Source organism: Otolemur garnettii, unplaced genomic scaffold, assembly GCF_000181295.1.
Source record: "Otolemur garnettii isolate 467f Iridium unplaced genomic scaffold, OtoGar3 scaffold00137, whole genome shotgun sequence".
In the NCBI taxonomy this organism is placed as follows: Eukaryota; Metazoa; Chordata; class Mammalia; order Primates; family Galagidae; genus Otolemur; species Otolemur garnettii.
In genome coordinates, this window is record NW_003852532.1 from 5136343 (window position 1) to 5162428 (window position 26086).

The following is a 26086-nucleotide window of genomic DNA, read 5'->3' on the forward strand; positions in this document are numbered from 1 at the left end:
GGATTTTTTTCTTTCTTAGTGGTAGATAAAATAATGATGTATCTTATAATGACCATCTTAAATATAATATAATTTGGTATTATTCACTTACTCAACTAAATATTTATTGATAACAATATACAGGTGCCATTAATTAAGTCCCTACTATAAGCAGCTACTATACAAGGCCACATGTATATTTAAAACATACTGTCTCATTTACGTACAGAACTCCAATTATGTGCCAGAGAACTCCAGAACATTCCATGGGGGGAAAAATCAAGAGTAATCAATTCCAAAGACTGTGAATAAGTTTTTAAATGTTGAACATTTGATAAACTTACTTTGTTGTCTTTCTTTCCAGCAATTATTTCGAATATTAGTCACATAATCTTCTTCTACACTCTTTTCTACCTTCTGTAATAACATTCCTTTATATTCATTTTTAAAGTCCTTGTTGACATAATAAACAACACCCAAATTTTCTGTCTGCATTTTAATGATTTGCCCTGATCCACTGTAAAAGAGATGCACAATCATTATTTTTTAAATTAAAATCAGACATTCCAACATGCTACTATAAACCAAGCTAACAAAAACAATTAAAAATCACTAAAAAGTTACTACTAGTAAATAGGTTGAGCATCATCTTCATCCAAATATCTGAAATCCAAAAGCTTCAAAATCTGAAACTTTCTGAATGTAGACATGCTGCCACAAGTAGAAAATTTCAGAGCTGATCTTACATGATGCATCAGTCAAAATGCAATCAAGTGTACTGTAACCTTTTAATCCAAACACGGCATGGTAGGTAAAGACTGAAAGCCTGCCTTGGTTTGCTGTTGCTGTTTAATAGCTGACAGAGGAATTCTGTTCATGCTACTATGCCGTTTAGATATTGTGGACACATTGTTTTTTCATTGTAATAATGGTATGTCATATTTTCTTTTCTTTTTTTTTTTTTTTTGCAGTTTTTGGCCAGGGCTGGGTTTGAACCTACCATCTCCAGCATATGGGGCTGGCGCCCTACTCCTTTTGAGCCACAGGCACCATACTTACTTACTTAAAAGTTTACTTTTAAGTACTTACATGTAAATAGTGCAAGAAAAACAATTGTTTATTCGTGTAACTTTAAAGTCAGGAATGACAGTGATGCCACACAACCACAGATTTTCCAAATGGGTGGCTAAGATAGTGACACCTTTGCTTTCTGATGGTTTGATGTATACAAACTTCATTTCAAGCACAGAATTACTGAAGATATTGTATAACATTACCTTCAGATTGAGTGTATAAGATATATATGAAACATAAATATATTTTGTGTTTTAGATTTGGGTATCATCATCAAGGTATTTCATACCGTATATATAAATATTCCGGAAAAATCTGAAATCCAAAACACTTCTGCTATCAAGCATTTTGGATAAGCGATATACAACCTGTATTTATTTATATTATCTTAAATTGCCTAAAACCATGATTTCATGTCATAAAAAAGTAACCATACTTCTAATATATTATGTTCTTATAAAGTTCTCTCAATTTTTTGCTAATATTTTTGCTAGTAAGTCTTATTTGAAAGAATAAGTAATTCTTATTTTTAGACCAATCTGTTCTTAATACTGTAAAATCACTGCCAATATCATTTTACTAAGTTTCCTTCATATTCCTTGTATTATACCAAAGTTGCCTAGAATGGATGCTCTGTGACATTTCCTTTACCTTTTGAACTCATATAAGTATATGGTAGAAAGATGCTTCATTTAAAAAAGTAATATTTGCTTCCATTCAATCAATATTTTATAAACAGAAAAGTAATCTTCCCCTTAATAACACAAATCTATGTAAGATCAATCACTACTTCTGTAAGTATTTTTGTCTTTTAAATTATTTTTTGTCTTTAATACCAACATATTACCAATCACGTTAAATTGCTATCAAGTTCAAATATAGCACTTCTGTTCTTAGTCACAGTGAACAGAAATGTAAACTAGCAGTATAATATAATATATAAATGTATCACATAAAGTAATTATTTTAAAAATTAGAAACTTTACAATCTGATATAGATATAGTAATAGTTTTGGCATTTAAAAATAGAAAAGAGCACAAGCAAGCCCTTTAAAGAAAGAAAGCTAGGTAAGAAACAGCAGTAATTCATTTTTATAAAGATTCACTTAGCTACTTACGATCTGGGATATAAGGAATAAGGAGGATTAGAGACCATCAGTTGGCTTAATAATGACACGAGGATCAATACAATAATGGGCATCAGCTGGATAAACACAGAAAAACCTCCCTATAAAAAATCATCAAAGAATAACAGATTGTAATATAACTAGTTGTCAATAATCCAACAGTTGTCATACATTTTTAGAGGCAGAAAGGATATTTAAGATCATCTAGTTCAGTGCTTTCAAATCAGCCTAATCATACCAGTCTCCTACAGTGAATCTTAAAAATATAACTTGCCAGGCACATCACCAGGAGATTCTGATTTGAAAAATACTGACACAACTTGGTCTTGTTTTACAGACAAGGAAGTCCTCATCTCTCACTCTCTCTTCACACACAACATAGAGACTCTACCAATATGTTGCAGGTTGCAAAACTATTTTTACCTTGAATTTGAGGTAGAAGATGGAAGCTGGTGAGTGGCAGAGCTGGGGCCCAGGCCTTTAAATTTATAGTCTAGTATCTTTTCATTTACCTTTCCACTTCATGTAATTTAACTGCTATAGGCAATTGGGTATAATTGCATTAGAAAAAGGAAAGTTACCTCCACTTTAAGTTTTTCAGTATTAATTCTAAATTCTTAGGACCAACAATAACAAATTACCTTCAAAACAGTGCAGGTGTGCCTTCCTTGGAATCACAGTGTAACATATCTGAAGAGGTTATACTGACCAACTATCTCCCACTCTGACGTCTACTCCTGTTCTGACAATATCCCTAAAGGATTTTCTAGTCTATATTGAACACCCTTGTAAGAGAAAACTCATTATTTCTTAAAACAACTTGTCCTATTTTTACACAACTTTAATTGCTTTTCCTGAGCTGAAATTTGCCACTTTGTGATTTGAAATAATATCATAAACATACATCTCCTCTTTCTTCCTCTCTTTCATGGCCACTATGTTGATGTTGATGTTGATGGCTGTAACCAGCCCGTCCATTTGAAAATGAATGTACACTACCTACAAAATTAAAAGAAAGGTTAAATTAGGATGAGCAATTATCAGAAAAATTGTATTTTCCTTTACATTCTTCTTTACTTTGTTAAAAATTACTAAAGTAATGCATGTGTATTTTGAGAAGTATATGTTTATTGCCCACCTCACTTGTGAGTGAATGGTGGACAGAAACAAAAATGATTCATCCCAGACTCTGCCTCTTTTGAAATAAGGCAGAAGTTCCTTCTTTATGAAAACTCAGTAAATATGAATTTCTCTACATACACGGAGGATTTTTGTTGTGATTGGCTGTTTTTACAAACCTTGCTTCAGTGTTCTGAAACTTTGTTTTCTGGATTTATCAATGAATCACAAATATCTCTAGAAATCAAAACAGAGCACTCATTTTTTTTTTACATAGCTATACAATTCTATGGTATATGTAGACCACAATTTATTCAAACATTCTCTTGCTGATGGACATTTATGTTATTTCCAAACAAGGTGACCCATCAGAAATGGTTACCACTGACAAAGTAAACTATGTTATAACAGCAAAATAACTGCAAATTAACTGTCAGAAGAAAATTCACTATTCCTTGAAAGATTACTGATTGTTCCTTATGAATCAAATTTTTGGCTGATATTCAGCCAAAATTACTAGTTTTAATGATTTTTCTATTATGTTAAAACACAGATTATATTTTCAGTCATTACTTTGTATTTATATATCCTCTTCAAAGATGTTTTACAAAACGTCCTATCAATAACCACTACCTCTCTCAATAATATTCAAAGAGGGGTACCAGTTCATCTTATATTGTTATATTCATAAAAATGTTCCTAATTTGGAGTGGGATGTTTGATTCAGCACCTGAAGTAAATGCTCTCAATAGACAGTAAGTCCCCCCTTAATGTCACTGATAGGTTCTTGGAAACTGCAACTTTAAATGAAACAATGTACTACATGCCAGAGGAACTTAACTCTTATTTATAAAAAATTAGCTTATGGCAAGATGGGTTTGTTATACAGCATGTTAGATTTATTAAAGTTGCAGTTTCCAAGGACTTATTAATGATATTAATAACTTACTATAAATATAAGTAGAGTTCAATATTACTTATGTTGATACTATAAAACCTATTCATTTACTAGCGTGACTAGAATATTTCACTTTGATAGTCTAGTTCAAGTAATTATTTCTATCTTAATGGAATTTAAAAAACCCCAAACACTTGGGGTATAGCTTATGAATCAGACCTTTAACTATTTAAATGGAAATATGGATGAAGACCTACCTCCACAAACATCCAAATTAGCAATCTATGTTATTAATAAAATATTTACAAAGATCTCCAGAGAACCAATGTCCAATCGTCATTCAAGATATAGGATACCTTTCACTATTGTAATTGCACTTAATAAGACATTGCCACTAAATTTCCTGCTTACTTTTCTTTTCTTTAGCTCTATATAAAATATCAAATATTTATACACTTCATTTTTTTAAATTAAAATTTATTCTAGGAAAAAAGTAGGCTATAGTGAAAGTAATAACCCTAATGTTGTTCTTCTACTTTCATGAAAAACCATCATAGGATCGTAACATCATAAAAAAAGGAGACAAGAAGGTAGATAAATCTCTAAATAGTGTAACTAGAGGTAAGGCTCTTTAAGTTTCTTAAAATGTAAGATACATAATTCGCATTAAAGTACCTGAAGGAAATCCACCACCAAAAAATATATTAAACAAGTCTTCTGGAGTTATATCAGCTTCACAACCTCTATGGAAATTAAATCTCCCATTGTTTTGGTGATTACAAGCTTGTTCTTCATTGCCTGTGATGTCATATTGTTTTCGTTTTTCTGGATTGCTTAAAACAGCATAAGCATTTCCAATCTCTGAATGGAATGAGTAAAAGTTGTTAAAGTTTTTATATTATAGATTAACCCATATAAAAACTGTCACATTAAAAAAAACCTACTTAAAACTAATCAAGGAAACTTGTAAAAAAGTACAATTTCTTTTAAAGATATTATACATTGCTTATAATTATACAAATTACTTATGTCTCAAGATAACATTTTTATATAAGACAGGCAAGTCCCGATACTGCCTTAGACAAAAAGGAATGTCTATCTTTCCTTTCTTAATATTATGTGTGCTCCATTCCCTAAAATCCTGCTTCTTCCTTTTTGAGTACTATAATCTAGTCATTCATCAAGGTTGTTCAAACCAATCATAATAGCAGAAGCTACCATGTATTGAGTACTCCAGGCTCTGTATCCAACACCTTACTTATTACATTATTTGTAATTACTCTCATGTACAGAGGAAGACTCCCAGGCTCAAAAAGGTTAAGTAACTTGTTCAAAGTCAAATTTTTCTTAGCACAATGGGTATACTCTCACTTCTCACATACACCATTTTTGTACAATAGTATTCAGTGTGAACTATTTTTTCATTCTATTCCTGAATAATATATTCCCTTTAAAACAGTAAACTCCATTAAAGTAGGGACTAAGTCTTTGTTTTCACTTCAATATCCTCATGTTCCAACTAAACTCTGAATTAGTTTTAAAGTAAGTAATCTAAAGTTTTCCTATCTCATTTTGCTACTTTCATAGCAATTTACAGAAGCTGTAGTGCTTTGAATCTAAAATCAGAAACTACCCTATTCTCATTCTGATACTGCTAATAATCACTTCATAAATTCATCTTTTCTTTTTTTTTTTTTGAGACAGTCTCACTGTCACTCTTGGTAGAGTGTCATGTCGTCATAGCTCACAGCAACCTCATACTCTTAGGCTCAAGCAATTCTCTTGCCTCAGCCTCCCCAGTATCTGGGAGTAAAGGCATCCACCATAATGCCTGGCTATTTTTAGAATGGGGTCTCATTCTAGCTCAGGATGGTCTTGAACCTGTGAACTAAGGCAATCTACCCGCCTCGGCTTCCCAGAGTGCTGGGATTACAGGGGTGTGCCACCACACCATCTTGTTTCTTAATCTAGATTATAAACATCTTGCAATATAGGATATTTTAAAAATATATTTTAGATCCTGTATGGTAGCTACCATAACAAGCAAACAGATGCATCTTAGCTGGTTGTTTAGGAATGATTACATACTAGACTGAAATATATACAGACATTCTGGAAAAAAAATTTAAATTGTTTATCTACTTATTTAATTGACAAGTAAAAATATATACAATTGTAAGGGTGTGTTTCTTTTCTTTGGAGACAATCTCACTTTGTCACCCAGGGTAGAATGCCATGGAATTATAGCTCACAGCAACCTCAAACTCCTGGACTCAAGCGATTCTCTTGTCTCAGCCTCCTGAGTAGCTGGAACTACAGATGCCTGCCACAACACCCAGTTATTTTTAGAGACAGGGTCTCACTCTTGCTCAGGCTGGTCTCAAACCTGTGAGCTCACGCAATCCATAGGTCTCGGCCACCCGGAGTGCTGGAATTATAGGCGGTGAGGGTGTGTTTCTATTTAAAGACACCTTCCTCCTTCAGTGGATCCAGTAACCTTTTCCGAATGTATATCCCATCTCGATGTCCCCCTGCCTTCTCTCAACATCCTCATATCTTTGAACATAGGGTGGAGATCCTCTGGCTGGGCTGCTCAGGAAGCAGCAGGGGTGCCCTGGCCTGAATCTCCTGTGGAAATTTTCTTCTAGGTGTTCTATTAATACTCCTGTATGAAAAATTTGATGAATGGCCCATCTATCTGAGGGGCTGCTTTCAAACTTTCTTCAGATTCTCAAAGAAATCTGTGACTCAGAATTATATCATTATTTATAATGCTATTTTAATGGGGAAGCATAGTCAAAAATCCAAACAATGTACTTATAAACAATACCAAGATATTAAATCATACCTAAAGAAAAGACATATCTATCCATCTCTGCTAAAAAAGCAATATGAGTTTTAGGACTGAACATCTACTACACAGTCAAAAGGTGACTTCATATAATTTCATAATGCTATTACTTTTAAAACTATTAATATATAGGCAACCCACTTTTATTTTTAAGGCCATTCCTTTAAAAAAATTTTCCAAACATTAAGATAATTTAGAAAATATTTGAATTACGATCAAAATATATAATTTATTATTTTTATTGTTGGGGAATCATTGAATGTACAATGAGCTAGGTTATATTGCTTGTGTTTGCTGGGTGAAGTCCCTCTGTTAATGGTGCCCTGCCCCCAAGAGTTGTGTCACACAGGGTGAGCCCCTTCCTTCCTTCCTATTTTCTCCTCCCCCCCCACCATGTACTAGCATCAATTGTCCTCATATCAGAGTTGAGTACATTGGATTCGTGCTTCTCCATTCTTGTGATGCTTTACTAAGAAGAACGTATTTCAACTCCATCTAAATTAATACAAAAGATGTAAAGTCACCATCCTTTTAGTGGCTGTATAGTATCCCATGGTGTACATATACCACAGTTTGTTAACCCATTCTTGGATTGGTGGGCATTTAGGTTGTTTCCACAGTTTGGCAACTGTTAATTGAGCTGTGATAAACAGTCTAGTGCAGATATCCTTATTGTAAAATGACATTTTTTTCTTCTGGGTAGATGCCCAGTAATGGGTTTGCAGGATCAAATGGGAGGTCTAGTTTGAGTTCTTTGAGAGTTCTTAATACTTCCTTCCAAAAGGGTTGTATTAGTTTGCAGTCCCACCAACAGTGTAAAAGTGTTCCCTTCTCTCCACAACCACACCAGCTACTGCAGTTTTGAGTCTCTGTGATGTGGGCCATTCTCACTGGGGTTAGGTGATATCTCAGTGGTTTTAATTTTTACATTTCTCTGATAATTAAGGATGATATGAACATTTTTTCACATGCTTGTTAGCCATTTGTCTGTCTTCTTTAGAGAAGGTTCTTTTCACCTCACTTGCCCATTGATATAAGGGATTGTCAGCTTTTTTTGTTATTGCTTTTGATTAATTTGAGCTCTCTGTAGATTCTAGTTATCAAGCTTTTGTCTGATTCATAATATACAATATCTTTTCCCATTCTGATGGTTGTCTATTTGCTTTGGTTGTTGTCTTCTTAGTGGTACAGAAGCTTTTCAGTTTAATTAAATCCCATTTGTTTATTTTTGTTGTTGTTCCACTTGCCATGGAAGTCTTCATAAAATCTTTCCCCAGGCTGATATCTTCAGGTGTCTTTCCCACACTTTTTTTGAAGATTTTTATTGATTCATACCTTAGATTTAGATCTTTTATCCATCTTGAATCAATTTTAGTGAGTGGAGAAAAGGTACAGGTCCAGTTTCAGTCTTTTACATGTAGTTTACCAGTTCTGCCAGCACTATTTATTGAATAAGGGTTCTTTTTTCTATTCATTTGTATTATACCCATAATCAAGGTTTTTTGGGCAATTCCTTACAATTTAAAAAATTATATCTAAAATTTATTTTGTACTCAAAAGCCTTGCAAAATAACATTTCTAGCTCACTGTCACTTATTTGATACCAAATAAAATACCAAAAGGTATCACCCACTTCATTTATTTTTCTTTAACGTTTTTATTTTAAGATAACTACAGATTCACATGCAGTTGTAAGAAATAATACAGAGAGTCTCTATACCTTTTACCTAATTTTCCACAATGGTAATTTGTGCAAAATTATAGTACATTATCAAGAACAGGATATCGATATTAAGAGTCAAGCCAAGGAACATTTCTATCACTACCCTCATGTTGCCCTTTTATAACCACATCCACTTTCTCCCAATCCCCACCTTAACCTCTGGCAACCACTAATTTATTCTCCATTTCTATAAAAATGTCATATCAGTGAAACAATACAGTATATAAATGTGACTATGTTATTTGTTATGTAAATGGAATAAAACCATTAAAAATTGAATTTTTTAATCAGCATAATTTTCTAGAGATTGATCCAGGTTGTTATATATATGCCAATAGTTCATGCCTTTTTATTACCGAGTAGTATTCCACGGCAAGAATATACTACTGTTTGTTTAATCATTCACCTGCTGAATAACATCTAGGTTGTTTCTAGTTTTTGGCTATGATAAATAATACTGCTATTTGCATTCATGTATATGTTTATGTATAAAGATAAAATTTCATTTCTCTGGGATAAATGCCCAGGATAAATGCACTGCTTGGTTGTATGGCAACTAGCTGTATACTTGCTAGTCTTTTGAGAAACTCCCAAATTCTTGTACAAAATTTCTGTGTTATTATACATCCCATCAAAAATGATCCATTCTCTGCATCCATGTCAACATCTGGTGCTGTCACTATTTTTTACCTTGGCCTTTCTGATGCATGTGTAGTGATACTGCATTTTGGTTTACTTTTCATTTCTCTAATAGCTAATAAATAATACTGAAAAAAAATTTTTTTTAATTGAGGCAGGGTCTCACTCTGTTGCCTGGGCCAGAGTGGAGAGGTATCATTGCAGCTCACTACAATGTTACAGGCTTGGGCTTAGCGATCCTCCTGTCTCAGCCTCCTGAGTAGCTGGGACTACAGGTGTGCACACTACCATGCCAGCTAATTTTTCTATTTTTTTATAGAGACAAGGTCTCGCTATGTTGCTCAGGCTTGTCTCAAACTCCTCGCTTCATATAATCCTCCCACCTCAGCCTTCCAAAGTGCTGATATTACAGACATGAGCCACAGTACCCAGTCTTATCTTTTCATATGCTTATTTGCCATAAATATATCATCTTTGGTGGAATGCCTTTCCATCTCTCTTGCCCATTTTCTTCTGGAATTGTCTACTGGGAGTTCTTTATATATTCTAGATACTAGCCTTTAGTCATATATGTGGTTGGCAGATATTTAAATATTTTCTCTTTTTCTGTTGCTTTTCATCCTCTCAATGAGGCAGAGCAAACTTTTAAATTCTGATCTCTGACTTTTCCTTTTATGAACTGTGCTTTTGGTGTTATTGTGCTTGGGCCCCTTGAGAACTTAAATTTAGTACTCTGGCATTTTTTCAATGACTGAAATAATGTAAAATCTGACTAGGCTCTTATTTGTTGCATATGTTGGCTGCTCACTTCCTGTACAGCACCCTTGTTCTCACATTATTGTTCTTATTAATAACTCCTGATATACTGTTTCTTTGTCAAGCAGGAGGAGGAGGAGGAGACAACTTCAGGGTCATAAGGAAAACATATGAGTTTGTTTTACAGAAGGAATGAATGCCCTTGAGAAAGTTATGACTATGTGTTAATGCCCCAAAGTGTGGTTACTTAAAGTATTATCTGGGACGTTCTGCATCACTAAGCACTAGAGTCACAAAGCTTGGCTTTAATTGTGCTTCAGGTACACAAACACAAATTTGCAGACTGACAACACCACGTCTTAAGAAACCATTCCCTAGCTCTAGATATTTAAGATTTGCTCCTGTAATTTTTTCCTAAGTGGAAAAGTGTTATGGTTTATATTTATATTCATGATCCATTTTGAGTTCATTTTTTGTATAAAGCTTTATACTTTTCATCAAGGTTAATTTTTTGGCTCATTTGATGTCAAGTTACTCAAAAATCACTGTTGAAAGGCTAAGTTTCCTCCACGGAACTATTTTTACATCTTTGTAAAAAATCAGTTGTGTATATTTGTATGGGTCTATTTCTCGGTTCTCTATACTGTTCTTTTGATGTATGTGTCTATCCCTTTGCCAATAACACAAAGTTCAGGTTTTTAGAGCTATTATACTAAGTCTTGAAAACAGGAACACTGACTATGACCACTCTATTCGTTTAATCAATTGTTTTTAGCTATTCAGAGTTTTTTTGCATCTCAATAAAATTCTTCTTTAGCCTATAAATATGGTAGATTACACTGTGAAAAAATTGGCAACCATGGAATAATCATCATGGGTCAGGGTGTAAAATTCTTTTTATATATTGCAAAAATCTGTAGGTTGTTAATGATATTGGGTTTATTCCATGAAGAGTGTTGGTCTATTGTTTGTTTGTTTTGGTAGTGTTTTTGATTGATTTGGGTAACAAGGTAAAATGTATTCATAAAATGAATCAGAAAAATGTTTCCTCCTCCTTTTCTGGAAGAAATTATGAAGAACTAGTTTTAATTCTTCCTTAAAAGTTTATTAGAATTCTCCAGTAAGAGTATCTGAGCTTGGGGTTTTCTTTTGTGGGGGTTTCATAATTATAAATTAAATATACTAAACAATTCTTAGTTTGTTTTGTGTTTCTACAAAAGAACACCTGATATCGGATAATTTATAAAGAAGAAAAGTTTATTTAGCTTATGGTTTCATAGGCTGAGAAGTTTAAGAGTATGGCCTTGGCTTCTAGCTTATGCTGTGTCACAACATCGTGGAGAATATTAAAGGGGAAACAGACATGCAAAGAGGAGAAAACCTAAGGGGTCTCCTGGCTTAATGACAACTCACTTTCTCAGGACTAACCCATTCCCAGGAGAACTAATCCAGTCTCCACAGAGCAAGAACTCACTCACCATGCCGTTCATGAGGGACCCAGAACCAAACACTTCCCATTAGGTTCCACCTCCCAACACTACACCACACGGGGATCAAATTTCAACATGAGTTTTGGTTTCAACAAACCAACCATACCCAAAACACTGCAAATTCTGTAGAGCTATTCACATTATCTATTTCAGACTGAATGGTGATCTTCTGTGTTTTTTGAAGAATGGATCTATCTCATCTAACTTGTAAATTTATGCGTGGAACTGTCCATACTATTCTTACTATCCTTTTGATGTATGCAGTGTTTATAGTGACATTCCTAATTCTGATACCATTTCTGACAACAGTCATTTATTTCTTTTCAGTCTTTCAATGTATTGATCTTTTCAAAGAACCAGCCTGTTTCATTGATTTTCACTATTTTTACTTTTTTCAATTTTATTGATTTCCACTCTTACTTCCTTTCTTTTGCTTGTTTTGGGTTTACTTCTTTTTTTTTCTATTTTTGGAGAAAATAAAAAGCAAGTAGTTTTATTTTCTGTAAAAACTATTTCAGTAATTACAGAGCAATCAATCTATACTTTAGCTTTTACATAAAAAAGTATTGTCTTTGCCTAGAGATAAACAACTTAGTAGTCAAAAAAGAAAAAGAAGTTAAGATTAACTGGTTAAAAATAAAATAAGACAATTCAAAAGGTAATGAAAAGATACCATGTGCTAAATGAAGAAAACTTGTCATTGCTGTGTGATGACATTAGCTGTAATATTTTCTAATTAACTACTTACCATTGCTCACCAAGCATCAACTTGGGTTTTTTATGTAGTTTCCATTCAATGAAAAATGGGCTCATCAACCAACTCCCTACTTTATCCTCTTTGGGACTAATAAACTGGCATTCTGATTTACAGATAAACTCCTGTGTATTGAATGTGAGCCTCTCCTCTTCAGATGAGTCACTTCTCAACATGCTGGGTAAGTATTAAGTTTTTAACTTTGCAAAGTAGAGCATTAAACTCAATTTACCACAACAAAGTCCAACCACTTTTGTAAAACTCCGCTGAGTGTTTAGCTGGCTTCCTTAGGTGACTTTTATGCTACTCATCTCTTCAAAATGTTATCATAGGCTGTAAAAACTTAGGTACATACGCTTAGTGTTATTCTAAGGCCAATAATGCTAATGTAACTTTAATACAGAAAGGGAAGCGTGAAATACTTTACTATTCTTAACATTTATAAAGAATTAACACTGAAATCACCTAACAAATAACAAACATACAAACAACTCACTGTCAAAATATTTTTAAAACAAATAATTTTAAATACTTTTAACTCATAATGTGGAACTTTTAATTTTTGAGGGAATGTGTGTTGATAAATTAGGTATTTAAGATTTCAGTTACTTTTTTTTTTTGAGATAGAGTCTCATTCTGCAACACGGGGTAGAGTGCTGTGGTGTCATAGCTCACTGCAACCTCAAACTCTTGGGATAAAGCAATCCTTTTGCCTCAGCCTCCCAAGCATCTGGGACTACAGTTACCTGCCACAACACCTGGCTAGCTTTTCTAGTTTTAGTGGAGGCAGGGTCTCACTCTTGATCAAGCTGGTCTTGAACTCCAAGAGCTCATGCAATCCACATACCTCAGCCTCCCAAACTGCTAAGATTAGAGGTGTGAGCCACTATGCCTGGTCTCAGTTACTTTCTTTACCAATTCTGTGACTACATATATGAAAAGCATTTTGAATTTATGAATACTTAAAATTCACTGTAGAAACTAGGCTTCAGCAATAAAACAAATTAAACAAATATTTATTCTATTTATTGAAAAATTCATTCTATTTATTGAAAATATTTATTCTATATATTTGAAAATTTCATCAGAATTTCCCATCTTTCTGTACTATTGAATTAGAAATTAACTTAAGTGATGTCATTTGCATTAAAAATTTTTAACAATGAAAACTTCATTTTTATTTAATAAAGATGTGTATTTGGAGGACAAAAATAATGGCACTACTTTCTGTACATATTCTGCAAGTAGTCAATTGATAGAAATAACGATTTATTTAGATAATAGTTTTGATTCTTGGAATTTCAATATGGCACTTTTACTTTATGGAAATGAACTGAGAAGGCTCTCACTGTCACAGTGGCATTTCACCTTTGCCAGCCCCACATTGGCAGCTACTTTTATTGAAATGTATTAATCATTAATTCCCAAATACATTTTCCTTGGTGACTTCCTATGAGAAATAAAACTATTTCAGAAACAATTTAAACAGTATTGTTCTTTCTATTGTCTATCTTTTTGGAACATTTTAAAAATGAGCATCTGCCTCTTGTTATTCTAAGACCCCCATACTTTAATATGAACACTGGTATTATGAATGCCTAATTCACAAGAAGGAACAGTCGCAGATTTAATCATTTCACTGTGAATTAGACATTAAGCACCAATCAATTATATTTAACAAAGCATGAAATTATAAAATCAAATTCTTTGGCATTCATTTACTGGCAAAGAAAAACAAAATAAGATTGAAAAAGAAAAAAAATTAAAAATGAGTAGTAGGGAAGAGGAAAGAAACTCATTTAAAAAAATCACATTAGTTAGAACTATATATTAAAAAAAATGCAACTGGTACTTTGTGAGGCTGAGGCAGAAGAAGGACTACTTGAGTCCTAGAGTTCAAGACTAACCTAGGCAACATAGTAAGATCATGTCTCTAAAAACATAAAAAATAAAAATTGCTGGCCAATTGTACTAGAAATGCAGAAATACTAGAGAGATAGCTTATTTAATATCCACACTGTGGAAAGTCTCTTCTACCTTAAAAACTCACAAAAACTATATTCACTCTTACTTCACTTAGAACTAGACCACAATATGCTAGACGCTCATGCATCACCATCACCCTATTTGTTTGTGGTAAACTAGAAAGCACGCATGGGTACCTAGAAAGTTACTTAGGACTACGCCAAAAGTGGAATGCTGCTCTTGTGAAACCAAAAACTGCATTTGTTTGGCTCTAGTTGTAACAAGTTATTATACTGAAGTTTTCAAGGATTTTGCAGACTCTTGCTTGTACTAATCTCTAAATGTACCAGTCCAAAAGCAGAATTTAATATTCTGAAACACTGTAAGTGAATCCTAAAAAGAACTTAGTAAAATTGCTTTAAAAGGTTTACTTTACTTTTAAAAGCATCTGTTGCTCCAGGTGCATGGTTTTTGTCTGGATGAAACTTCAAAGCAAGCTTTCTATAAGCTTTTTTCAAATCTTCATCACCAGCATCTTTCGTAACTCCAAGTACTTCATAGTAATTTTTACATTTGTTTATGCTGTGAACAAGAGAGTGTATTATAATGTAAATTTCAAGGAAGAAGGTCATGTGATATGTCTAGTTTTTAATTTATTAGAATAGTACAAAGAACTATCCCTGGATTGTTTTCTCAAAATCTAATGATGGCTTATCCCTTTAAGAGTCAGTTTACTTCATTCTGTTTTTTGACCATAGATCATTCCCCCAATCTCTTCCTAAGTCTTAAGAAGAGTAAGCCATGACAATGTTCTTAGTATAATTTATCACAACTATAGAGAAGTAAAGTAAGCCATAATAGTTGTGGATGAAGGACAGAGTATGTATACTATAACTAAAATGAGAAGGTAAGAATAATTTTTAGTATTCTTGCATGGATAAAAAAAGTCCAAAACTCAAAAGTATACCATGGTTAAAAATGACTTTGCAGTACATTCCAAAACTTTTATTCTTGCATAATGTAGATCTAACCAAGTATCAAAGCAACAGTTTAGTGTAAGTAAAACAACTGCAGAGTCCTACAGTTTAAATTTCAAAATAAGTCTGATGATGGTAAGAATGTATCTGTGTTACTCTCTGAAAAAGACAAACTCTTGTAATAGAATATGACATGGGACTCGCTAATTCTTGTTACACCCAATTTTCACTGTGATAATTATACTCCATACCATTACTTATATATAGTTTGTATCTTAACGATGAAATAGATTTAAACCCAAAGTTCTTAAAATATATTAGGAATGGAAAATAAATACTCTGAATGGAGCAGAGAACATCAAGTACTTTTGGATGCCAGCATTTTCCCACAACCTATAACTGCTTTCACAAAAGCCATGGTATATTTTAAACATGTTTTATAGAGTATTCTGCAATTTTAGATGTGTTCCATGGGCAGGTGGCTTGATGACAGAGGTAGTAACAGGTAAAATAATCTAAGGTGTAATTGATCATTGGGAGCAAAAGAAAAGACTGACCGAAAGAAAACAGGTTGATTTTTTTTAATCACAGCTTGAACTTTAGTCATCATACTGATTGGCACATGACAGGTTCTTAGTAAACATTTTTTGATTAAATGAGCCCTAGCTTTCTATATGTAATGAATATGAACTGGGGGAGGAAAATACAAGGTAATATAAAATCGTAGAAGTTTATAGAAATTTTCATATAATTATATCAATAATAATCTGTTATAGAGTAATAATAACTAAAATTGGATCTTTCAACTTTGGATACTTAAAAAGAATTAACCAAAAATCAGTTTTATTTCAAAGACATGACATTATCCTTTATTTACTCAGTAATCTGTATCGACTACCACTATGCCTCAGACATTGTTCCAGGTACTTGAGATAAATCAGCAAACAAAACCATGAACAACCTTTATAGAGATTCATTCTCCTAGGTATGTTTAGAACCTATGTGATAGGAAAAAAGAGAAGAGGGGCATTTATTAAAATACCTACTGTGTGTTAGCTACAGGTCAACAATCCCGTATCCACATTCCCATGTTCACAAAGCTCTGAAAAATCAAAGTTATTCTATAACTAATCTGACTGCAAAACACTTGACTTGAACTGTTTTAAAGGTAAAATATGACCTGAAAAGATGTGAAACTACTATTGGGTCCTCATTTTTCCCATGTAAGTGTAAATATTTATATGTTTTACTTATGTTATAATTTGATTGTGAACTGTAGCTCCACTGACAAAGATGTATGTAATATACAACACAGTCATCCCTTGATATTCACATGAATTGGCTCCACCACCTCCTTTATGTACCAACATCCACAGATGCACAAGTTCCTAATATAAAATGATATAGCATTTGCATATAACCTGCATCTATCTTCCCACATACTTAAAATCTCTGGATTATTAGTAACACCTAATACAATGTAAATGTTATGTAATTAGTTGTTACTTTATTTTTTATTTGTAATATTTTTTGTTATTTTTTTTCCTCAAATATTTTCTTTTTTTGGCCGGGGCTGGGTTTGAACCCACCACCTCCAGCATATGGGGCCGGTGCCCTACTCCTTTGAGCCACAGGCCTACCCCTCTACCTTCTCCCCGTTGGAACCCATGGATGCAAAACCTGTGGACATGAAGGGCCAACTGTATTCTCTTACTTTTTTTTTTTTTTTTTATTCAGACAGTCTTTCTTTGTCACCCTCAGTAGAGTGCCATGGTGTCATAGTGCATAGCAACCTCAAACTCTTGGGCTCGAGTGATTCTCTGGAGTCCTTAGCCTCGAAAGTAGCTGGGACTACAGGCACCCACCACAACACCCAACTGTTTTTTGTTTTTGTTTGTTTGTTTACCAACCCCAGGCCAGGTTTGAACTCACCAGCCCCGAAGCATGTGGCCGACACTCTACCGACAGAGCTACGGGCGCCCAACCCTCTTACTTTATTAAAATATGAAGAATTGTGAATTCTAAACTATCTTTGGTCCCAAAAATTTCACATAAAGAACTGTAGAATTTTATTATGATTGTGTTATACAAATTATGTCATTCACTCCTCATTAGGGAGGATATTATTCTTATTTAAACAGTGAGGAAACTGTCTAAAATTACATAACCAGGAAATAGGTGGGAATAAGGCTTAATTTCCTCAACAAAAATTTATTAAGCAACTGCTTTCTGCTAGACACAATTTCAGATGTGCCACTGGTGAATAAAACAGTCAAGAAAATCCCTAATCATATTAAATTTACAATTGGAAGAAGAATAAACAGTAAATATATAAGCAATATATAAAGACATCAAATGGTGATTAACTAGAGAAAAATGAAGTACAAAAGAGAAAAAGAGAATGGAAGGATAGAGCTGCCACTTTAAATAGAAGCATAAGAGAAGGCATCAAAAGTAAGGATTCAAAACCTCTGTTGGTCTCACTTGCAAATCTTGCTGTCTCAGAACCAGAATAACGAAGAAAAGGAGCCTTTTCCCACTCCAAAGTGACCATTGTCTTCCTTTCTTCTTCGTTCTTACAATCTCTATTTAAGCAGACCCTCTTCCCTCCTAAATATTTACATATGTTTTTGGTGCTCAGAACTCTCCTCTGACTCCCTCTCTTCTCACTGAGCTAGTTTCTACAACTTTGTCAGACCTCAGCTTTGCTCTTCTTTTTCTCAAGAATACCTCAGGACTAGGTTTGGGGCCCCTCTTAAATGGTTCTAAAGCCCTCTGAACTTAGCTTTATCCCAGTAATTACTATAATGTAAGGCAGTTGCCTGATTATTTGTCTGACTCCTCTTCTAGACTACAGGGTCTTAGAAGGCAGGGATTATGTCTTGTTCACCATATGTGTTGGATGGATGGATGGATTACTGTTTCAGTTTGACATCAGAAATAGTGGGGATCTGAAAAGTCATGTTCAGGTCAAAGATGATGAGTGCTGTAATGAAAATATAGTTGGTACCAAAAATCAGTTTGAAATTGAAGAGAAACAATTAATAGAAGTGAAACAGACTGTGAGATAAGGAATAGAGCTAAGAAAGTGGCAGATAGTACCTGAAAGCAGAAAAGGTAGTGATAAATACTGAACAATTCTAAAACCATTACTATTTGATGTGAATACATAAGATGTTTAATTGTGTTGCAGATTAACCCTGTAAAATTGTTCTGTTGATATTTCTTGAGCACAAAACGCTGGGCAATAGAAAACTGCAACCCAGGAAAGGGTTGCTCAGTAGTGTAGGGAAAGTAGGCTGGAATTTGTAGTGCTCTAGATATGGATGACTAAGCTATGAAAAAGTCTAGATAGGAAAAACAATTATTTCACTATTTTTTAGCAGTATCTGACTCTACTGTATCTTCAGTGCCCTAAATTTTTCATGATTTCTCCTCTAGGAGAAATTCCTGAGAAGCCAGGTTATAAAGTCACCATCACTAATGGATAGACTAAAGACTATTTCTTTTTTTTTTTTTTTTTTGACTATTTCAAGTAATGCTCCAAATATAGTCTTTCACCTAATTTTTCATACAAGTGAAAAACTATTCATGTATCTTTCATTCATATTGTTGTTCATCATGTTCCTTTTTAAAAGCTATATGTCTTTTCACAGTAAGCTGCTTTCTGAAAGATTTAAACCTTCTTGAGCCTCATCAAAGAATTAAAAAAGAAAAAAGTTAAAAAAAGTATAACTCATCATCTATGTCAGAAGGAAATAACGTACAATAAGGTCCAAGGTGTCTGGAGCTCAACGGTGGGAAAAATACGCCTTTCTGGCTTCTTTTATGTGCATTAAAGCACAGTGGGCAGGAGAGGAGGTCAGATCACCTTCCAATTCTCCTTTTCTTCATGTGCCATAGCTAATTATTTAGTGTAGATTCAAAATTTCATTAGTGTTTAAAAATATATTTATTTCTGAAATAAAGGGTTATTTATTTGATGTTTAGCACAATGATTTTTCTTCTTCTTAAAGAACTAGAACTTAAATCAAACCTTAAATTCAACTCACCGTAATTCAAATGACTTAGAGTTGTACAGAGTTGAAATATGACAACTATTTCTCAATTATTTTTTAAATATGAGTCTTCTTTGAAGAAGTTTTTATTATATTATTGAAAAAAGACCATTTCGTATTTTAAAAACTCATAAAATCAGTATGAAATCATTAACTAGGAGGGATATCATATTTCAACTCAAAGACAAAAAACAGTGCCAAGTGTTAACAGGATATTAGTTTATAAAGTTACACACTTGTTCCTCAGTCTTACTGTAAGCCAGTGCTTACTTATGCAATGCATGCAGTATTATTGCAAGGCTTCTCCCTATTGAGCCAAATTGTCACTGAGCAACTTGTTTGCATAATCATGCTAAACAACAAGGTATCATGGCTTTCTTCAGAAAAATCTCCTGTGTATAGGTACAAGAAAAAACAAAACTATACATCATGTAAGTGTGTGCTGATGATCTATTCCCTCACTAACACCTATGAAGGTTAATATAATGAACAAGTGTTACATGATTTCAGCTAACTCTTACATAGAGTACTAACTGAAGTATTTTAAATAACTTAGGAATTCTCTTAAACAAATTTCCAATAAGATTTAGTCCCCAAAAGAAAAAAAATTACATTTATTAGAAAAGGTATAATAAAATTATTCAACAGAGATTCAGTTTTTAATACAAGTATGCTACTAAGCTAATTCTTCTACCTATAAAGAATTCATGTTCTCAAATGTGGCTGAACTCTCAGTGGTAAGTCAACAATTCTTCTTTTGCCTTTGCTTTCCACCTTTACAAATATTCCTTACAGGTTGGGTGTCAGTAGTTCAGCAGTTAGAGCACCAGAAAACAATAACAACAACAACAAATACTCCATACTTTTATGACATTCCTCAAGCTCTGAACCTCATCTCTTTTCTTCTAACTCTCATCTCCAATTTTATTAAGAAAATAGAAGCCAACAGAAAAAATACTTCCTCAACAATTCATGTTTCCATCTGTCCAACTCTGGTCATATACAAAGTGCATTTACACTCACCATCATCTTTCACTCTTCCATTCTCAAGATATTCCCTGCCTAAAGACAGGAAAGTCTTTTTTTTAATCTTTTAATTTAATTTTTAATATTTAATAATTTTATGGTAAACAGAAAAATTTTCTTTTAGATACTCAACTTGAGCATAAAGAAAGTAAACATATCGATTTCCTAAATCAAAGGGAAATGTCTTAGGAAACATCCAGGGTGGATGATTGGAAATGTTGGGAGAATATACAGTCTACCTCGATAGCTCAGGATCTACTTCCAAACTACACAACATGAATAAACTTCATTACAGTTTAAATCTCATTACTTTAATAAAATGAGAATAAACTTTAGGCCCTAAAACCATTTTTTGGGAAATTTCTTCTCCAAACACCAAATTATTTTGTTTTATAGACTTTCAACTTTGCAAAATACTTGAGCTAGCAACGTGTAAATTTTGAAGCTTAAAAGACCTTTTCTGAAAAAAAAAAAAAAACTGGTGTAAAAGTATAGGAGTTCCTATATATGAATATAGATAAATTGTGTTTGCATACTTGTGTGCAGTTTCTTTGTAAATACTCCAGTAAAAAGTAAAAAAACAAACAAACACACATATATTTTGGGAGAATTACATTCAATACCAATGGGGGGGTGGTCAGAGACTGTAATGGAAAGCCCATAAAATCAACACCAGAACAAAAAGATTTATCATCATATGTTCTTCCTTATTTCTACTACACCTTGAACTAGTTGCCTTTTTCTTTTCAGCCTTGGGTAAAGGAAATGAAGAAATAAAGATTGTTTAAAAGAATACCAGATTCAGAAGATTCATATTTTCCAAAACTTTAAACTCTAATTTTTCAGTGAACTTTCAGATATATAGATCATTCTATATTCTTTAAAAAAACACACAAAATTAATAAACAATACAATACAATTTACTTTACTGTGAGTGTTTCATTTAGACTATGTTCTCCCAACATAAAGTAATTCATTCAACAAAATATAATGTTTTTAGAATGTGGTCTCCATGAATGTGTTTGCATACTCCGAGTTTTTCCTGAAAAAAATTCAAAAATAAGTCTTTCTTATTCACTTACCTCACCTATTCAACTGTCTCTGATGCAGTACTACCATTATAAAAGTGAATAGCAGCATTATTCATATTCTCAAAGTGCTTTACTACCTCTTATGCTAATCAGATACCCTATTATGGCTTTACCACAACTGGAGAATCATTTTTCCTCATTGTGATCACACTAGAATAAAATGTTAAAATCAAGCGTTTGCTTCAAATATATAGGGGAAAAAACAAAATTTATTGATAATACACAAAATACTTCCCTGAAATAAAACCTGTAGCTCAAAATATACTTAAATTATGCTAAGTAAAAAAGAGAATGGAGCAAAATGGATGAAAAAAATACTGTTAAAAGCGAAACAGGCCAGGTACAGTGGCTTATGCCTTTAATCCTAGCACTCTGGCAGGCCAAGGAGGGAAGATTGCTGTAGGTCAGAAGTTTAAAACCTGCCTGGGCAAGAGTGAGATCTTGTCTCTACTATATAAAAATAGGAAAACTTGGTGAGGCATGGTGGGACATGCTTCTAGTTTTAGCTACTCAGAAGGCTGAGATAGGAGGATCCCTTGAGCCTCAAAATTGAAGGTTGCAGTGAGCTATGATGATGCCACTGTATTCTAGCACTCAAACAACTCCCCAAACAAACAACAAAACATAAAAGAGAAACAAAAGGCCAACAGAGAGAGATTGTAACTAGTTTTAATTACTCTTGAGTTAGTTCACTATTCTAGACAATTCACTCTCCATGAGAATTATCTAATTAATCACTATTCAATGTATCCTTAAACTTTAGTTTTCCTAGCAGAGAAACACTAGTGCAACATCAATACAGCTTCCTGAAGCTTTAGCAGAAAACAAAATAGTCTTTTCTGTAGTGTTTCATACTCAAACTTTCATTTTATTTCCAAAAAGCCCATTTTTACTTATAAAGCCAGATACCCAAAACTCAGTTCATAAAGTTTCAACTCTAATTCTTGTGCTTTAAGTAGAACTATATCATGAAACTAAAACATAGATACACAACAATCAGAGTAAGAAAAACATTAAAAGGAGAAAACATTATGTTATCTGCATACATATGAAGGTAGCCTTCATATGTAATATTTTAATTTTTAAAATATTAATATAAATAGGAAAGTGAAAATGCTGTTGCTATTACAGTTAATGTTCCTCTCCTATAAAATTTTTCCATTTTATCTATATAAAATTATTCATCCTCTTTCAATATTACTATGTAAAAATGTATTGTATAAAAACCTGAAAAAACTTTTCTTTAAAAAAATTATTTGGAAGATGCTTTGTAACTTATTTTAAAAAAGAGAATTATCAATAAAGTTGGTACTTTACAAAACGATTTTATAAAGAATGTAAAGCACAGTCATAGCCAGAGTTCAATTCCTTAAATGTCTATTCTTCTAATAAATTAAATTTTAAACACATTTGTTAGGTGTTATAACACTAAAAAGTTATATTAGAATTAATTATGACTGAGATATAAATCATACCTGAGAACTCCATCTACTTGGTCTTTGGTATAGCCTTTTCCACCCTCACCACTACCAGATGTGCTGTCCTTTGTGCAATTAGGCTTGCTTTGATCACCACCTCCTGATGGTTTTCGGCAATGAGCGCTATTTCCAGCTGTGCTTCCATTTTTCATGATTATTTCCAATAATGCTGTAGATAGATAAAGTATAGTGTACCTGTTTATATTAAGGTAATACTTACTACATCTTAAGAAGTTACAAAGGAGACAAATTATGAACTGTGTTCTTCAAAAAGATTTGCCACAGGATCTTTTTATTAATAGACAGCAAACATTCATGTACTTAACTGTTTACAGAACACTAATCACCATTAAGAAGCAGACTGTTAAGAAATATAAAGCTAATACCTTGAAATTATTATCATTCAGTTATTTATGATATACTTTCATTTATCGTACCATGTTAAACCATAGATTACAACTAAAAAGGGAGTCTTTAATGAAGCCAATGAGATCATCCACCAATAAAAGAGAGAATGGACTTCCTGTTTGTTTTTCCAAAGCAACAATGGAAGCCAGAAGACCCTAGAAGATTATCTTCAAAATACTCTGAAAAATATGTGTTAATTTGAGTTCTGCACTAATTTTCCTGAAAGTGTACAAGATAAAAATATTTTCAAACAAATAAAACTGAGAAAATTTATCACTGAGAGATTTTCACTAGAAGATATGGTAATACACATATATATATAATTATGTTATAATTTAAAAATTAATTATATCTGGAATAATAAATTATAAATTTGTAATTATGTAAATAATTATGTCTAGAATTTTCTTTAAAATAATCAGGGGAGGAAAGGCATAAAACTGGGGATAGAATGTATGAAATAAGGTTGGCCATATGTTCATAATATCTGGTTAAAGAGGGGTGGGTGATAGGGATTGATTATAATATTTTCTTTCCTTTAACATATGCTGGAACTTTCCATAATAAAAATTAAAACTAAACATAAAACAATTAACAGAACTAAAAGGAAAAAACAAAGAAATCTACCATCATGGTGAATTTTAATACATGTTAATCAGTAATTGGCAATGTCATTAAGGATACTGATGAGTTAAACATATAATTTATCAAGCTTTACCTAAGAGTTATAACATTACCCCCAAGTGGTCAATATTCATTTATTATAAGCCCACATTATAGTTAGTCCATAAAGTCATCTTCTAATCTCAAAGAACTAGCCTCCTATGTACCACAGTCTATGATTAAAAATCTAATCTTAAAGAACTAGCCTCCTATGTACCACAATCTATGAGTTAAATGTGAAAACAGAAAAAAAATAACTGAAAAAACTCACAAGTGGATTGGAAAGGCAAAAAACAAGCAAAAAATTTAAACAACTCATATATCAAATAATCCTACCATAAATTACAAATACTTAAAATTAAATAAAAATAAAAATCCTACATAACAGAACACATGGGTCAACAACTAGATATCCACATGCAAAAGAATAACTTTGGACCCCTCCATCACACCATGTAAAAATTAACTCAATGTTGACCATTCACCTAAATGAAGAGCTAAAGCTTCAAAGCTCTTATAGGATTAGGTCAGGCATGGTGGCTCATGTCTATAATCCCAGCACTTTGGGAAGCTCAAGTAGAAGGATTACTTGAGACCAGGAGTTTGACAACAGCCTGAGCAACACAGTTATACCCTGTCTCTACAACAAATTTAAAAATCTGCCAGACATAATGGTGTGCCCCTATAGTCCCAGCTGTTCAGGAGGCTCAGGTGGGAAAATAGCCCAGGAACTGGAGGTTGCAGTGAGCAATGATCACACAACTACACTCCATCCTGGGCCACGAAGTGCCTATCTCTTAAAAAAAAAATAGGAGTAAATCTCATTACCCTGGTTTAAGCAATACATTCTTAAATTTAACAATAAAAGTACATGTGACAAAAGGAAAACAGAAAACAGACTTTATTAAAACTTAAAACTTTTGTACTTTAAAGGCAGTCATCAAGAGGGTGAAAAAAAAACAATCTATAGAACAGGAAAAAATATTTGCAAGTCATATATCTTACACAAAAAAGTATTCAGAATGTAATAGAATTCTTATAATTCAATAATAAAAAGACAAAAAGCTCAAGTTAAAAAATGAGCAAAAGGTCTGAATAGACATTTCTCCAAAACATATAAACAAACAAATGACCAATAAGTACCAAAAAAGTTGCTCAACATCATTAGCCATTAAGGAAATGAAAATCAAAACTGAAAAGAGATAGTACTGCACACCCACTGGGATGGCTATTATCAAAAAGATGGATAATAGCCAAATGCTGACCAGGATGGGGAGAAACTGGATCCCTAGTACACTGCTACTGAGAATATAAAATGGCACAGCTACTTTGAAAAATCACTTGGTGGTTCTTTAGAAAAGTAAATATTAACTATCATTCAACTCAACCATCCCATTCCTAGGTATATATCCAAAAGAAATGCAAACATGTATCTATATAAAAACTGGTTCAAAAATGTTCACCATAATATTATTCATACAGACAAAAAAGTACAAACAACCAAATGTCTATCAACTGATGAATGCATAAAGTGTGATATATCCAGACAATGGGATATATTACTCAAAAACAAAAAGAAACCAAGTACTGATACATGCATGCCACAACATGGATGAACCCTGAAAACATTATACTAAGTGAAAGCAGCCAGTCACGAAAGACTACAGACTGTATGATTCTACTTATATGAAATGTACAGAATTAGCAAATCTTACAAAGACAAAAAGTAGATAAGTCATTTCCAAGGCCAGGGAGAAGGGGGAGAGTGGAACTGAGGAAAAATGAGGAGAGACTACTAATGACCATGGGGTTTGTTTTGACACCAGGAAATGTTCAAAAATTGACTGTTGTAATGGCTGCACAACTTTATGAATATACTAAAATTCCACTGTAATGGTATACTTTAAATGAGTGAATTATATCCTAATAAAGCTGTTAAATATATTTTAAAAGTTACAGCAGTGCTATGGCAAATTTGCAGACATACAGATATTTACTCACTTATATTTT

At 33.0% G+C, this 26086-nt stretch overlaps 1 protein-coding gene across 3 annotated transcripts in view; it reads right to left on the reverse strand.

Moving 5' to 3' along the window:
- DNAJB14 (DnaJ heat shock protein family (Hsp40) member B14) overlaps window positions 1–26086 on the reverse strand; it is a 44647-nt gene that overhangs the window by 6227 nt on the left and 12334 nt on the right. The window contains exons 2-7 of one of the 3 annotated variants that reach the window (XM_003798508.3): window positions 23003–23174; window positions 14812–14957; window positions 4873–5058; window positions 3085–3179; window positions 2172–2281; window positions 324–496 (exon numbers count right to left, since the gene is read on the reverse strand). In XM_003798508.3, coding sequence (XP_003798556.1) covers window positions 324–496; window positions 2172–2281; window positions 3085–3179; window positions 4873–5058; window positions 14812–14957; window positions 23003–23174 — 882 coding nt within the window. Of the gene's footprint in view, window positions 1–319; window positions 497–2171; window positions 2282–3084; window positions 3180–4872; window positions 5059–14811; window positions 14958–23002; window positions 23175–26086 lie in introns of all 3 variants that reach the window. The other 2 variants (XM_023518398.1, XM_012810561.2) reach the window with 2 other exon arrangements.